The sequence below is a fragment of the Plectropomus leopardus genome, chromosome 3 (genome assembly GCF_026936395.1).
Source record: "Plectropomus leopardus strain MGB_pleo_1.0 chromosome 3, ASM2693639v1, whole genome shotgun sequence".
Taxonomy (NCBI): Eukaryota; Metazoa; Chordata; class Actinopteri; order Perciformes; family Serranidae; genus Plectropomus; species Plectropomus leopardus.
In genome coordinates this window covers 11,585,682-11,600,485 of record NC_142178.1, presented here as the reverse complement: position 1 = coordinate 11,600,485, position 14,804 = coordinate 11,585,682, and the positions used below count along the sequence as shown (strand labels likewise).

Genomic DNA, 14,804 nt, shown 5'->3' with positions numbered 1-14,804 from the left:
TTTTAAGAGCCTTTGTGCTGTAAAGATGTCCAAAATCATTTTCCTAAAAAAAACCAAAACATTTTATTTACATGAAACATTGCATTGAAATGATTACACAAAATCACAGATTTATGTCTTTCAGAAAGTCCAAATAAACAAAGAAAAACTTAACATTTTAAAACAAGCTGCCATTGTTTGGGCTCCACAAACGGGAGCGCCCATTGACTTCATTCAATAAGTTTATCAAGACATTTAAAGTAGTTCTCAAAGACCTCACTTCATTTTCAATAAATTAATATCTTAGTGTGAGATTTCAACACTTTGAGCCTAAATAGCAAAAGGAATTTGTTGACTCATAGTTCAGCCTACTGTGTTCAGTTTGACCTTGTGATCATTCAGCTCATCAGTTCTGTCGACCGGACATGAAAAAGAGGGATTTACTTACACCAAAGAATAAAATCTACCATTTACAACCAACATCCTTCATTCTCTATTCAATAAAAATCTATATATGACTCTTAAAGGGCGACTATACTTCTAAATCTCTAAAGTACAAAAGTAAAGTGGAGTTTCCCTTCATTACAGTGAGCAGTCTTTCAACAATATGCACATAAATGCTTACAAAAACACTACACAGACATGTTTAGAAAGCACATTTAAAAAGTCCAGCTTGGTCAAAAACGCAGTGAGCGAAACGCGTCCTGCTTGGAGGACGGGAAAGCGAACATACATTAGCGTGAAAACACGTTTGCTTCTCAGCTGCTACGCGCAGGCTCTGATGAGAGAGCGGACAAATCAGCAGGTGATGATGATGATGATGAGTTTTCTTTGCAGGAATCAACAGTGGGGAAGAATCTGTCTCGAGTCACTTTTAAAGCACTAGACGCAGATTGAGAATTGGCTCACTGCTTTCAATTCGGTTATTAAAATCAGTCTTTTATGCTGAGTGACACTGGAGAGCAGAGCAGCGAGCCAAGGACTGAGTGAACACAAAAAACTGACTCAAATGGAAATGAGTGGAGAAAATGTCAGATTTTCTCTGAGTATTTCTGTGCTCTTCAGGGGTAGGGGGAAAAAAAATCGATATAGCAACGTATCCCAATATTTTGCTTAGCAATATTTTATCGATACACAAACTCCAAGAATCAATATTTTGTCATATAAATTATTAATATTGCAAAATGAATTAAACTTAAAAAAAAAATCAACTGCTTTCCAGTCCAGTTTTTTTCTCTTAAATACAGTCAGCAGGATCGGTCGGTTTATATGAGTGTTGGTCAGTGTGAAAAAAAAACAGACTGAAAACTTTATATTCTTAGGTAAAACAGATATTGAACTTTTGCCTTGGGGACATAATCTACTATTGGAAAAAAGGTAATAAATCGCATTTTATCGCAATACTCAAAAACGTTTAAAATTCCCACAATATTGTATCGTACCTGACGTATCGTGATAATATGGTATTGTGGACCCTTTGGTGATTTCCACCCCGAGTTCTCTCTATTCAGATTTGCACTCAAAGAAACTGAATTTGTCCTAAAAAAAATGATCCCACATTTAAATCTGACATTTAACACTGACTGACAAACCCACATTATCCAGACTGACATCAACGTACAGCACAGATACGAACATTTATGTCACACTTTCGTACCATGCCTCATCACAGTATCAACAACAATACACAGTTAATACCCAGAATAACCTGATATCGAGCCCTTCGTCCTCATGTCAAAAAAAAAAGCGACCCCTAACTTTCACAGCGGTATCGGTTAAAACCCCAGAGTCAGTCTGTCATTTAATGTAAAAATCTGTGTGCTACGTCAGCGTAGAAGGCCGTGTGTAATAACCGTGTAGTCTGTGACTGAAATAACCATCTAAAATGTGCATGAAAACCTAAGGAAGATTAAACATATGGAAGATGTTAGTATGTGGCTACAGAGCAAGTGACCATAAAAGGCATTTTCTGCAAAAACAAGCCTTCAGCAGTATTTAAGTTAACCAATAAATCATATTTTGACACAAATGCATGCAAGCGACCAAAACCTCATTCGTGCCTGACTCCAGTGTTTCAAAGGGAAAATGCTTACACGTCAAACAGGCCTTTGGTGAAGAACTGAGATCATGTAGTAAAATACGATGATCCCAATCATCGTTAGTTAATACATTTTTTAGGCCTCATTTTGCAAATAAATTATACCAAAGTACGTTGGACTTCATTCAACCATCCAGTGTCTGAGCCTCTATCATCAACATTCTGAAATGATACAAGACTGAAGTGCAATCTCACAAATCTGGGAATCAGTGTTTTGTTTTTCATCACCATTCAGTAGAAAACATCTCCAGTGTATTCTCATATGAAAGAAAAGTGATCACAATGTGTGTGTGTGTGTGTGTGTGTGTGTGTGTGTGTGTGTGTGTAAACAGGTATGGCTTCAATGAAAAGGTCTGCAGGTGAGGAACACAAAGTTAAACAACCACATCTATCAGTCAAGTTACCTTCGATTGATAGAGGCTATTTGGCACCGTCGGTGTGTGTGTGTATGTTTGTATTTGTTTGTTTGTTTGTTTGTTTGTTTGTTTGTTTGTTTGTTTGTTTGTTTGTTTGTTTGTGTGTGTGTGTGTGTGTATGTGTCCACCCATGGCACAGAGATTTGGCATAATGAAAAGTGTCCCGTTTCAACCCTGTTAGTCAGTAGCAGTGATGCATCATGGGATCAGTCAGTAATCACCTGGTTTCAGGTGTGTGATTTTAAAGGACTGTAATGTAATATTGTGGTCGGTGTAAGGTGTGTGTGTTTGCAGTGGTGTAGGATGTCGAGTGTGGGCTGAGAGAGGTGCTGAGTTTCGGTGTGGTGTCATGTTTGTGTTTGTCTACTTGAGATGAGACGCAGGTTCTTCACTGGCAGCATCGGACACTTACTTGCCCTGAGTGCAGACTCTTTTTTTTTTTTTTCAGATGCTACTGAAAACGTGGAGGACGTGTCCTTGGTAATTATGGGTTTTTTTTGTAAATTTGGAAGTTTTTGCAACCTGGAAGTGGTTTTCATTTTAAGATTGAAACTTACATTTTAAAGACAAGGGTAGATTTAAATAGGTCTGCAATTACTGTACACACAAATAAGGCCAACTAAAAATAAATAAATTAAAAACCCAGGGCCTGGTCTCCATATGATCGCCTCTACAATGCGTTAATTTGGGGAATGTGAATGTTCATTTTATTTACCGAGATTTATTTAACTATTTAATTCATTCAATAAAAAGTTGTCTACACAGTCTCAAGTTTCAGTTTGTTTACACTCTAGGAAATATTTGATATATTTGAATATTTGAACTACTTAAGCTCACTGTGCTTTTTCAGCTGGTATTATGTTGAGGTTGCATGCAGAGTTTTAACTGAATAAAGAGAAGTATTAATATGAAAAGTCAGATAAAATCAAAATGGTACATCAGGGAGACTCTACATACAAATTGGACCTGCTTTGCTGGTTTGACTTAACTTGACTGCAACCATGACCTTAATTCAAACTTCAACTTTCTGTGTCCTTAATCTAAATCATTTAGTTTGTTGGGAGTAGTATCTAGTGTGGAGGGAAGCACTACACGAGAGTCTTGACTCAGGGCAATAAAGTTGTTTTTTTGCATGAATAGACAGCATACACGCTTGGAGGCAGCACCACCAAGCATTGCTATCTGTGCTATCTGTGCTTTGTTTTTATAGTACACTTAGAAATCCCCGCCTCTCTCAAGTAAATCTCTAACAGTGGTTCCCGGCCTTTTTACAATACGACCCCCAAACTCTGTTGGTCTACAGGTTGTGACCAGATCATTAAAGAGTCAATGTCCCTTCACAATTTGCCGCATTTCAATACTTAGTCCTTATAGGTAGTTTCAGTAGTTTCAAAAGGCGAAGATTAGAGAAAGTATGGAAAAAACAAAGCTACTTCTATCTTGTGATCCTTTGTTTGTTGGGAACCACTGATCTACAGCACCACAACTTTATGGGTCTACTTCCAGGGCTCGGCAGTATTTAAATATTATTTACTGCCCATCCTTTCTACTCTATCATGAACTTACTCAATTTCTCTCAGGTTATCCTTCTGAAATACTTAGGAATGATGTGGTGGACATCAAAAAAGTGATGTAGTTTATCTTCATTAATGTCATGTATATCGATTTTGAAGAATTTCTTCTCGTTATTGCATTTTTCCCCACATTGCCCAGCCCAAATATTTACATCAAGAGGCTGTTTTCCTGGGAGTAAATATGAATTTCTTAATTGTGTGTACATGTGGGCTGCTCTGCAGATGTGTGTACTATCTTGTTTGTTGTTTTGAATTCCCATGTGTATGTGTGCATTAACAGACAGCACGTGTGTCATCGTCTCTGTATGCGTGTGATGGTTTTACAGTACTGTGCTGTTGTACACAGAGCATCAGTGATGCGTCTCCAGCTCTACCACTGTCCACTCTCCCTGCGGGGAGCTCCCAGTGGCCTCTGGGGAGAAACTGCTGACTGAGGTGACGGTGGCAGAGGGAGGCGTGAGCGGAGGCAGAAGGCTGGGCCACAGGCTGCTCTCCAGGGGGCTCAGCGTGCCTCCGGCGCCCCCCGGCAGCAGCAGCAGCGAGGAGCAGCCGTCTCTGTTCAGCAGCAGGGTCTGATTGATCAGCTGCTGGACTATGTCCACTTTCTTCCCCCAGTCCAGGTCCAGGGGCGGGGGTCGCTCTGGAGACTCAGGAGGAAGAGGGGAGGAGCTGTCCCCATCCTGGGAGGGGTTGCTGGATGACTGAGGGGAGTCTCGCAGGGGAGGAGGGCTCTCGCTGGACGGTGAAGAGTCTTGATGTTTGTCTGATGTCACATTTTCACAGTCGTCCAGCTCTTCATTTGTCTCATGTCTGGGCTCTTTCTTCTCTGTAGTGAGCTCCTTTATTCCTTCTTCTTCCTCACCTTCAGCATCCTCATCATCACTGTTCTCCAGGGCTTCATAGATGGTGCAGAGGCCAGAGGAGGGAGACAGCAGCACAGTCTGACTTTTATTAGACTGCTGCAGCTCTTGCTGCCACTGCATGATCTGCTGCCGTTCCTTCAGCTCCTGCTGTTGCTGCTGCAGCTGCAGTTCCAGGTCTCTCCTCTGCTTCTCTTCCTCCTCCTCCTCTTCCTTTTTCTTCACCTCTGCCTGCTCTCGCATCTTCCTCTCCACCTCCTCCTTATTCCTCTTTATTTCCTCTTCAGCCTCCTCCTTCTTCCTCCTCTGCTCCTCCTCCTCCCTCGTTCTCCTCTCCTGCTCTGCCTCCTCCAGCGGTCGGCTCTGCTGCTCCCTGCGTTGCTGCATCTCCAGCAGCTGTCTCTGGTGCTGCTCCAGCCGGCGGAGCTGGGGGCTCAGCGCCTGCTGGCCGAGGTTCCTGGGTGGGAGGTCGGCACAGGTGAGCTTCGGCGGGGCGGCGGCGGCGACGAGAGGTTTGACGATGTCGCAGTAGGTTCTGGGGTATGCTGAGTGATCGCGGCGGTGAGGGTGCGGTAGTGCAGTGAAGCCTGTGTGTGAGAGGAAGCGGGAAGGAAGATTACAGTAGCGTGATGTTATAAAACAGGTCACAGGCAGCAGGACAGTGACAGCAGTGCAATGTGAGTACAAGCAGAAGGGTGTAGAAAGGGAAAGGGTGGGCGGGGGCCTTCAGAGACTCATACTTGCTGAAGGAATAGTGGAAGCATTGTGAAGCCAAGGCCAAAGGTCTGCCAGTAGCCTGCAGCACCAAACTGACCAGCAATTATTGGTGATGTTGTACTTTGAACAAGTGACAGTGGGACATTGTCTGAAAGCTGTGCAGCAGTGACAGATACAGCCTGTTAAGTATTCAGAGGGGTGGAGTCACAGTATTTGGTGAACACACTTGAAGATAGTGGCCCAAGGTGAGGTGACTGGGGGTGGTGGCTGGGGCTCAGAGGGAGAGAAATTTGTGCAGAGAGCAATCTTTTCTTTTTTTTTTTTTAAAAAAGGAATCATTAAATAAAAATGACACCCAGAAAAGAAAGATTTTTGTGTGCAAAATAAAGCAGCCAACTTCCTGTATATGCAATCACTATCAACTATGGTGAGACATAAACAACCACAGAAAAAAGCTCAGCTTGAACCATCGTCACCCGTGAATGGAGTTTAAAGTTAGTCAACCGGTGATGCATGCAAAAGCTCTCCATGCATTTATAGACATCCAGCATCACAAGAAAAACCAAAACAATAGCTTGGCTTTAAGAAGGGATCAAGTTTAAGGGGAACACCACCTAAATTAAGAATTCTCATATGTTATTTCCATGGCCAAGGAAAGTAAGATCAATATTTGTGAACAGGAGTTTCTCTTTCAAAGCCAGAATACCAGACGATGTCATCAACTTGAGTCTGAAGCTCCTCCATAAACAATAAATGGGAAATGGATTTTGTGGACCCCAAAAATGTGTGTGTATATGTGTGTGTGTATATATATATATATATATATACACACACACATATACATACACACACCCCCAAATGAGCTTTAACTATCCATTATTTATCTCCTGGCTGCTCTCAGTGCCATTAAGAACTTTGTCCACTGTATATTTTCATGGAGCAGCTCCAGACTTTCTACCCTACAACATCCCAAATTTGAGTTTTAGCACTCTATTTTTCAGATTTGGGAGAGCGCTGTGCATTTTTACTCATATTTTTGACTATCTCAGACCACAGCAATAACATGTATGAATTTTGAAATGGGTGTAGTTCCCCTTTAAGGTTAGACATTATCCAACCCGACTACATTCAGTCCTAGAGCCAAGCTATTAGGCTGACCCTGAACAAACCAATCCAAAGTAATGTAATGAAAGTCATTGTGCAACAGTGACATGCATAAGCATAAGATAACATTAATACAGTGCTGTAGAACAGTGCAGCAAGAATGCTTTCAAAACAAAAGTAGTAGAAAAGAGCTAAAACAGCAACACACCCACAGTGGACTGGAGGGAAATTAAGGCAGAACGAGCGGGGCTGCGTTCTTGAGGTCGGACGATGGGACGTCAAACTTCTTGAGAAAGCCAATCCAGGGGTGAGAAGGTCTGGTGGTGCGGACGATCGACTCATTGCAGATTCATCCCAGTTATGTGCTTTTCAGACCAGTGAAGTCTTTGAGGCAGGGTGTGGGTTCCACCATTCATCGTGTCCAGTTTTCAAAGAAAAGGCCACAATGTGTGAGTGTACGGCAAGAGTAAAGCAGTGAGTGGACATGTCCACAATGTCATGAGATATATAAAGCCACTGGTAAGTAACTAGAAGTTTGTAAGACCTTGAACTGAATGCTAATGGTGTTAGATGACGTCTCGCACACAGATCCTAAGACCATAATTACGCCACTCCCAAACGCCCCCGTCAATAAAACTGTCCGGTGAGAGAGTACATCATGGTAAAAATCTAATCTTTATTTAAAGTTTAAAGGTTCATTACTCCAAAAGAAGGATTAACACAAAAAAAGCTGGGGTACAATTTAAAGTGCGAGAAGAAGAAAGAGAGATGAGGAGTGATCCGGGATGTGGAAGACTGTATCGTACGGTAGGCGAGTGAAATCAAACAGGAATAACAGGAATACACAATCAAAACTCATTGTCAGTTATCAGGCTTGTTCAGTAAAAAGTATTAGGATAAATTCACATGAAAAACATGTTAAACACTTCATTCCACATTTCTTTTGTTAATTTTCTTGTTTTCCCTCTTTAAGAGCTGTAAACAGACAAGTCAGATCCATGCCAGTTCAGGGCAACCACATAATTCTGTGTTAAATAAAACAGAAACCAAAACCCAGACACGCTCACACGTTAGGAGTAAATAGTAGTAGCTATTGCACATACAGGAATTTAAGCCATATACTCATCATGGAAATATTATATCAGAGGGAAGTGCCACTGCTGTCCTCTTTTTATTTCTTCCCTTTTTTTTTGCTCTCTGTTTTTTTAAATGTTTGTTTATCTTTGATTTCGTCCACCCCCAGAGATTTCAGGACAAACACTGACGACAAGAGATACAACAGTGAGATATTGTGGGGGAGGTTGCAGCGGGGCCACGGGGCGTTAGGCGTTAGGGGACATTACTTGGATTGTTAGGGAGAGGTTGAACTATACATTACCTGCAAAAGAGTTCTCAGTCTTTTCACAGATAGCAGAATAGTAGGGAGGCTGGATGTCATCTGGGTTTTCCTCTGGTTGCTGCAAAGTGCTCAGAGTTGATGAAGGGTCCAGGGCTTCCTTGGGTCCCTGTGCTTCCTCCCTGATATGCTCCGCGGACTCCGCTTCCTGTCCCCAACATTCGACGTACTGCTGCTCAGCAGTGCATGGTTGCGGGATCAGACAGGGCTCCTTGGCCTCCTCGGGCAGCTCCTCAAGGGAGAAGATCCCAGGGCTCTTGATGCAGCTCTCCCCTGTGGACTGGGCGTTGGAGTTTGACGCTGTGGTCATGGTGTCAAAACCGTAAGATGCCAGCGATGTAGCTGAAGGTGGGGTGGTGTCTTCGCCTGCGACGCCCATCACCCCCTCCATGTCGGCCTCCTCTCCCTCTTCCACTGTGGACAGGCAGCGCTGGGCTGGAGGCTGGCTGTCAAAGGTGGCTTGGCAGATCGCTGGACTCTCCAAGGAGTCCTCCAACTGAGCTTCTCCCTCTGTGTCACTGGCCTCGTCTTCTGTTACCGAGGATGAGGAGGGGTTGGAAGTGGGGGCAGTTGCCGGGCCTCCCAGGACTTCATCAGCGGGCAGGGTCTCAGCTTCCTCCTCTCCTTCTCCATCGCCTCTCTCCAAGTGCATGCCCAGGTCCTGGTAGTTCAGGTCGGGCTGTGGGGACAGACTGGAGGCTTGCAAATCTTGAGGTTGGAGCTTCTGATTGTAGTCACACAGTTCCTCAGGCGTGCTGGTCTCGCTGCTCAGGGTGCTTGACAGAGACATGCCAGGGGCAGAGAGGAGAGCTGGGGCCAGGGTCTGCATTGGGGCTGGGCTGGACCGGTCCATGTACATCTGGGCCTCAAGATTTTGTGGCTCGTCTTTAATGGAGGAATGATGAGGGACTTCTTGGTTTTCAGGAACAAAAGGAGCAGAGCCTAGTTCCAGCCAAGCATGGGCCGGGGTCTGAGTTGGAGTCTCAGGGTCTGCTTGCCAGGGGTCTGCCATGGGGCTTGCTGCAGCCGCTCCTGCGACCTGTGCATGCTGGGAGACCTGCTGTGGCTGCAGAGGTTCTCCCCAGGGATCAGCAAATGGGTTCGGCTGGTCCCACTGAGCAGCGGGCGCAGAGGGCAGCACAGGAGGGGGAGGTGGGGGCTGCATCATTCTGTTCAAGTTGTCCAACCTTTCATCCTCAGCAAAGTCATCCTCGTCTGCATTCCCGTAGCTTTCCAGCCCACTCTCCGTCACCCCCTCACTAGCCATCTCCACATCTTCGTCCTCCTCATCATCATCCAAATCGTTGTCATGCCTGGGTCTCTGTGGCTCATCAGCCCGCTCTGAGCCTACATCCATGTCACATACCCGATCGTAGTCATCGTCCTCATCTTCATCCTCATCAAAGTCATTCACTGGAATGTCAGGAACTTTCTCAAAATCGGGCGAACCTGCTGAGGCTCCTTCCATGTCAATGGCTCCTTTGAGACTGCCGTCTCCCAGATCATCCATGCTCTCTGTGCCCTCCAGAACACCGGGGGCGCTCAGCTCAGACGCACCCTGCTGGCTGCCGCTCACCTCCTCAGAGTCCAGCTCAGAAAGCAAGGCACCACCGGCCCTCCAAGCAGACCCTCCTACCGGTCCAGCCGACCCGGGACGAGACTCCTCTGTGGGCTGTGTGGTTCCGCTCATTTCAGACACAGAAACCAACTGGCTTCCCTCCCTCTCTTCTTCATCCTCCTCCTCATTTAGATTGACGGGAGAAACTACCAGTGGGGAGGCAATGGCGGCTTCTGGGAGGGCTGTAGATGTGGAGGGAGCGTGGTCTGTTAACAGATAATCAGGCTCTTCGGGTAGATGTGGAGGACACGCTACTGGTGATAACGTAGGCTCAGCTGGGGCAGGGGTCTGCTCCTGCATTGTAAGTGAGGGAGCACTGATTTCTACCTGTTCCAGGGGTGGAGATGTTTGTGGTACGGCTGTCCTGACGGGGCTTTGTGGAGGAGAGGAAGCAGCTGCATGTATCTGAGCTGTCTCTTGAGGTACCAACTCCGGTGTGGTGTCCTGGGCCACGACTGAAGGAGGGGCCTCCTCTGGTGCAGAGGCAGCAAGGGATGATTCTTGAAGGGAGGACTCTGTAGCGCCTGTTACTGCCAGCAGCACAGTCGCTGCTGCGGCAGCTGCTACTGCTGCATCTGCAGCTGTCTGTGTTTCCACAGCAGGTGTGCTAGTATTTGAAACCCCTGTCTTCTTGCCGGCTGTGAAAGGCGGGACAGCCTGAGTGGGTTTGGCTCCACGTTTTGCCTGAGGGGTGCTGCTGTTTGCAGGTTTGTTGGCTGGAGAGGCCGGTGGGGTTCGACCAAGAGGCTGTTTGTTGTTGCGGGTAACTGACAAAACAGCAGCTACAGGTTTCTTTGTGGGAGTAGATTTTACAGGTGGTTGAGTTTTGGACTGTGACACCTTGGGGTCTGCTGTCTTTGCTGTTGTTGAAGATTTGGAGGCAGCAGAGTTGAGCTTTAGGGTGGCTGTGGGTCGAGAGGGTTCAGGTTTTTTGGTAGCAGCAGTTGTTGTAGCTGTTGTAGGTTTCTTTGCCGCTGCAGCAGAAGGTGGTCGACTGACATCTGGTGCAAAGAGAAAAACAACAAATGTCAGTCAACACAGTTTTTATCAGTTTTTATTATCAACAGTCACATTGGGTGAATTAAGTCAACCATGCTGCTTTATTCAGGGTTCCCACACATTTTTATGGAAAAAAATTCAAACCTTTTCTATGACTTTTCAGAGATTCATAATAATAAAAAATAAATGTCTCACACACTCACACATGATCTAGCAGTCATGCATGAAGGAAGAGTCAGAACACGGGGCGAAAATTAGGGAAAAGTACGTGATGGTCAACAAAATGTCACACATTGACAACATTACATCAACAGCCACATAAAAAAAGCCACTGTGTTAAATAATGTGGAAGGTTTTATTACGAATGGGGGAAAAAGTTGACACAGCATAATATCACGATATTTTTGCTTGGCAATATACAAAAATGCTAAGTATCAGGGTTTTTTTTTTAAATTTAAGTTATTAATATTACATATAAAAATGTTTTTGATAGCTTTATAGAATATTAAAATCAATTGCTTTTCAGCACACTAGATACATTTAACTTCAATAAAATGATTAAAATGAAAAACTTTATCTTTAATACTATATCTTATTAGATCATTAGACTTATTTGCAATGTATTGCAAAATATGTGTTATCACAATATCTAACATATTGCAACCTGAATTTGCATTATTATTGTGATGTGACCTAATTATCGTAATAATATTGTATAGTGGGTTCCCAGCCCCAAAATAATATAACATTTTAATTAAACACAAAAAAATTCAATGACTTTCTTCAAAACATTCTATGATTTTATTCATTCTATAACTTCTTCAGGTTTTCCATGACAGTGGGAAACTTATTTATTACAAAAATATTAGACTGACAACTTGAAAATGTCCAAGCAAGGCCATCAGAGGTGTTTATGTAATCCAAATGTATACGGGACATGGCTTCAGAAGAATCTCCTCCTTGTTCTAACATAATGTAACGTCTTACCTTTCTTAGCAGCAGCAGTTTTGGGAGGCTGTGCTGCTGTGGTCCTGCCAGTAGAGGGTATGGTGTTCACTCTAGAAGCAGCAGTTTTGGCAGTCGTAGTGGTGGAGGGCTTGACTGTAGCTGAGGCGGGCCTGGCTGTGGCGGATGCAGGTCGAGATGTTGAAGGACCTGTAGCAGGCCTGGAGGAAGAGAAACAGACGTTTTCAAGTTGCACACAAACAAAAAACAAGCTGTAGCAGTTCAGTGATTGTAGTCCATCCACTTTGTTGGCAAAGATCCAAATATGAAATCTGATGCCCTGCCTCGACATGCATTTACAAGCATAAATAAATGATCTGTCTTAATGTAAACCACAAAAGCAATTTCAACAGGAACCCATTAACACAGCACCATCCATCTAGTGCCACACTGTAATGCCGCCTTCATTCTGGAATCACTTCCAACGGGCGAGGACACGGTGTAATGAGAAGGAGGCTGACGGGAGAGAAATAGATGGAAGGGGAATGGAAAGCTTGAATAGGGGAAGACTGACAAAGAAAATAGGTTATGCAGAGGAAGAGGAGATGAAAACTGAGGCAGTGACAGGAGCAGAAGGTACTGAATTAGGAAATGTATGGTGAGCAGAAAGAAAAGACAACAGAGTAACAAAAAGGAAAGAGTGAAAGCTGCCAACAGAAGAGGAAGATAAACGACAGTGGAAAAATATGGCTAAAACGAGGAGGAAAGGGAGAGGTTGGCATTAAAGCTAAGAGCACATACAGCAGGTTGGGGAGGAGGGAAGAAGACAGTCTTAAAATCAATCCTGTTTTAAGCTCCTGGTCTACTACTCAGTCTGGAGGAGTTCTTATGTGACACTGCACAAATCCACTCAATCACAACAACTGCAGCTACGAGCCACAACTCCTTTCCCCACTTCCTCTCCTCTTCCATTAGGCTCTTCTCCTTGACAAGCAGACAGATTTAACGTGTGCTCGGCCTTTATAACAGACACACTGCTGACTACAATAAACTTGACATCGCATCGGTTCACTTAGCATATTCTTAATGTCAAAACAGTCACAAAAAAGGGGCTCTGAAGCCACCGTCCTTCTTTTTGGAGTCTCAATCTGTTAAGTCCTAGTTCACACTAAACAACCTCAGCCCTGATTTTCCACTTGCCATTAGTATTTAGAGCTCCGTGACAAAAGCCCCAAATCAGAGGCAAATCAGCACTGGCTCTGCACTTGGGTGCTATGTGTGAACTGTTAAAAAATGTGAGCCAAAAGGGTCGCCAATGCATGACAGAACCTCCCCAGAAATCTAGCATGCTACTAAGTTGTAGTTAGTAGTACCTAGTTAAGCAGGTTACAGCCAATAACTGCACCAGAGACACAAGGGCGACCATGGTGGAGAGAGTGACAGCAAGAGGAGAAGGGAAGGTGGAAGGTGGGCTATTACATGCAATGTTTCTTCAGGTTATTTGCCTAATTACTTAACTCGGTATGCTGCTTTGTCATTTTTTGACAATGATATTTTCGAGTTGTGAAAGATCTTGTAGTGTGTGATCCTGTGTCGCTGATAGGTCATGTAGTGTGATAAACCACAACTTCAAGATTCCTGATTACATACTTGCTGTTGTGTCTTGTGAACGGTACAGCGATATGGCAAATATGAAAGTTGTGTGGCATGAACTTAACCTAAGGTTTATAAAAGAGTTCTTGAATCAGCAGATTAGAGTTTTGCTGAGACTTGAATCCAGCTAATCCCTGTGTCTTTAAAATCACATCTGACTAAATCTGGCGTTATTGTCAAATTTCAGGCCCAAATCCAACTCTGCACTTATGTTTGATTTCACTGCCAATTTAAATCTTCTTGTTGCATATGTAGGGATGAAAAGGTTGAATATTTGACAATGAACTATGATAAAACGGTATTACCTTTTCAGATTTTAATTATGTTTGAAACCATGTTTGATTACTTTGAATAACTCACATTAAATACTGTCCAGCATTAAACAAAATGTAAACGGGAATAGCAGAACAAAGGGAGAGTGTTGCTTAGAGTGGGCATGCAGCAGGCGAAACCAGTGATGGTGCTGGTGCCTTTTCCTCATCTACAATGACACAGACACTTGAGCAAGCACTTAAAAGACAGGCTATCATTAATGTAAATGCACATTTGACATGGTTTTCATTTGTTTACATAAGGTATTACTTACGTTATTACTTTTAGTTTTGTGTGGAAAGAAGTGCTGCTAATTTTATTTATGGTTTTCAATAAAACAACTTGATGAAATGAATTCAGTATTTGTTACATTTCTAAACAACAACAGCGTGATAATATCGATGATGACAGTGATAATTTTGTCTGTATAATGGGGATATTGAATTTTAACATGTGATAGGCATGGGCTCAGTTGACCAGCACAGTCAGAGAGAAGAAAAATGACATTTGAAATCATCCAATCTCAAACACCATCCAAGCTCTTTGTCAACATTATTTAAAAAAATGGCCTGAACCTGAAACTTGATACTAAAATCAGGTGGCAGTTGTCAACCTTTCTTTGTGGTGTTAGGCAGTTTAGCACATGTAATAAAGTTGTAGAGATCTTATGTTACAGAAGCAAAACTCTGTGATATCATTCAGTTTTTTCTTTTTATTTTCAGAGCCTTATTGAGGGCCACAAGATGGCCCCACTGGCAAATCATTTTCTACAAACTCTCCTGCTCTGAGCAGATGAACCAAAGCATGCAATTATGAAATATTTCCATGTGCTAGCACACTGTTATATGTCAGTTGATCAGTGGTGTTGATTTGTCTGTGGCATTTGTGCATGCAACTAAAAGGTGCAGTAACATGAGCAGCAGTAACCTACATAAAAATCTGGCTCTGTGAAATCTCCACACAATGTATTTGTCTCGTCAGGCTCCAAGAATTTGACGTAATCTGTGCTGCAACGCACTGCTGCATTGGCTAAACTACAAACAAAGTCGGTCAGTAAAATGAGCAAGTCGTCACCCGCAGGCAGCTCAAACCATAATTTCTAGACTTGAACCCTGGTGTAGAAAAACAATGCA

General features: G+C 43.6%; 1 protein-coding gene across 2 annotated transcripts in view; it reads right to left on the bottom strand.

The window, feature by feature from the left end:
* Positions 1-38: 38 nt before the first annotated feature.
* Positions 39-14,804, bottom strand: part of prr36a (proline rich 36a) — a 39,467-nt gene continuing 24,701 nt past the window's right edge. Inside the window, exons 4-7 of one of the 2 annotated variants that reach the window (XR_015776213.1) lie at positions 11,749-11,927; positions 8,127-10,763; positions 3,281-5,514; positions 39-3,222 (exon numbers count right to left, since the gene is read on the bottom strand). Coding sequence is in view for 1 of the 2 variants with exons in the window: in XM_088075591.1 (XP_087931717.1) it covers positions 4,418-5,514; positions 8,127-10,763; positions 11,749-11,927 (3,913 nt within the window). In the remaining variant the exon portion in view is untranslated. Of the gene's footprint in view, positions 5,515-8,126; positions 10,764-11,748; positions 11,928-14,804 lie in introns of both variants that reach the window. The other variant, XM_088075591.1, reaches the window with a different exon arrangement.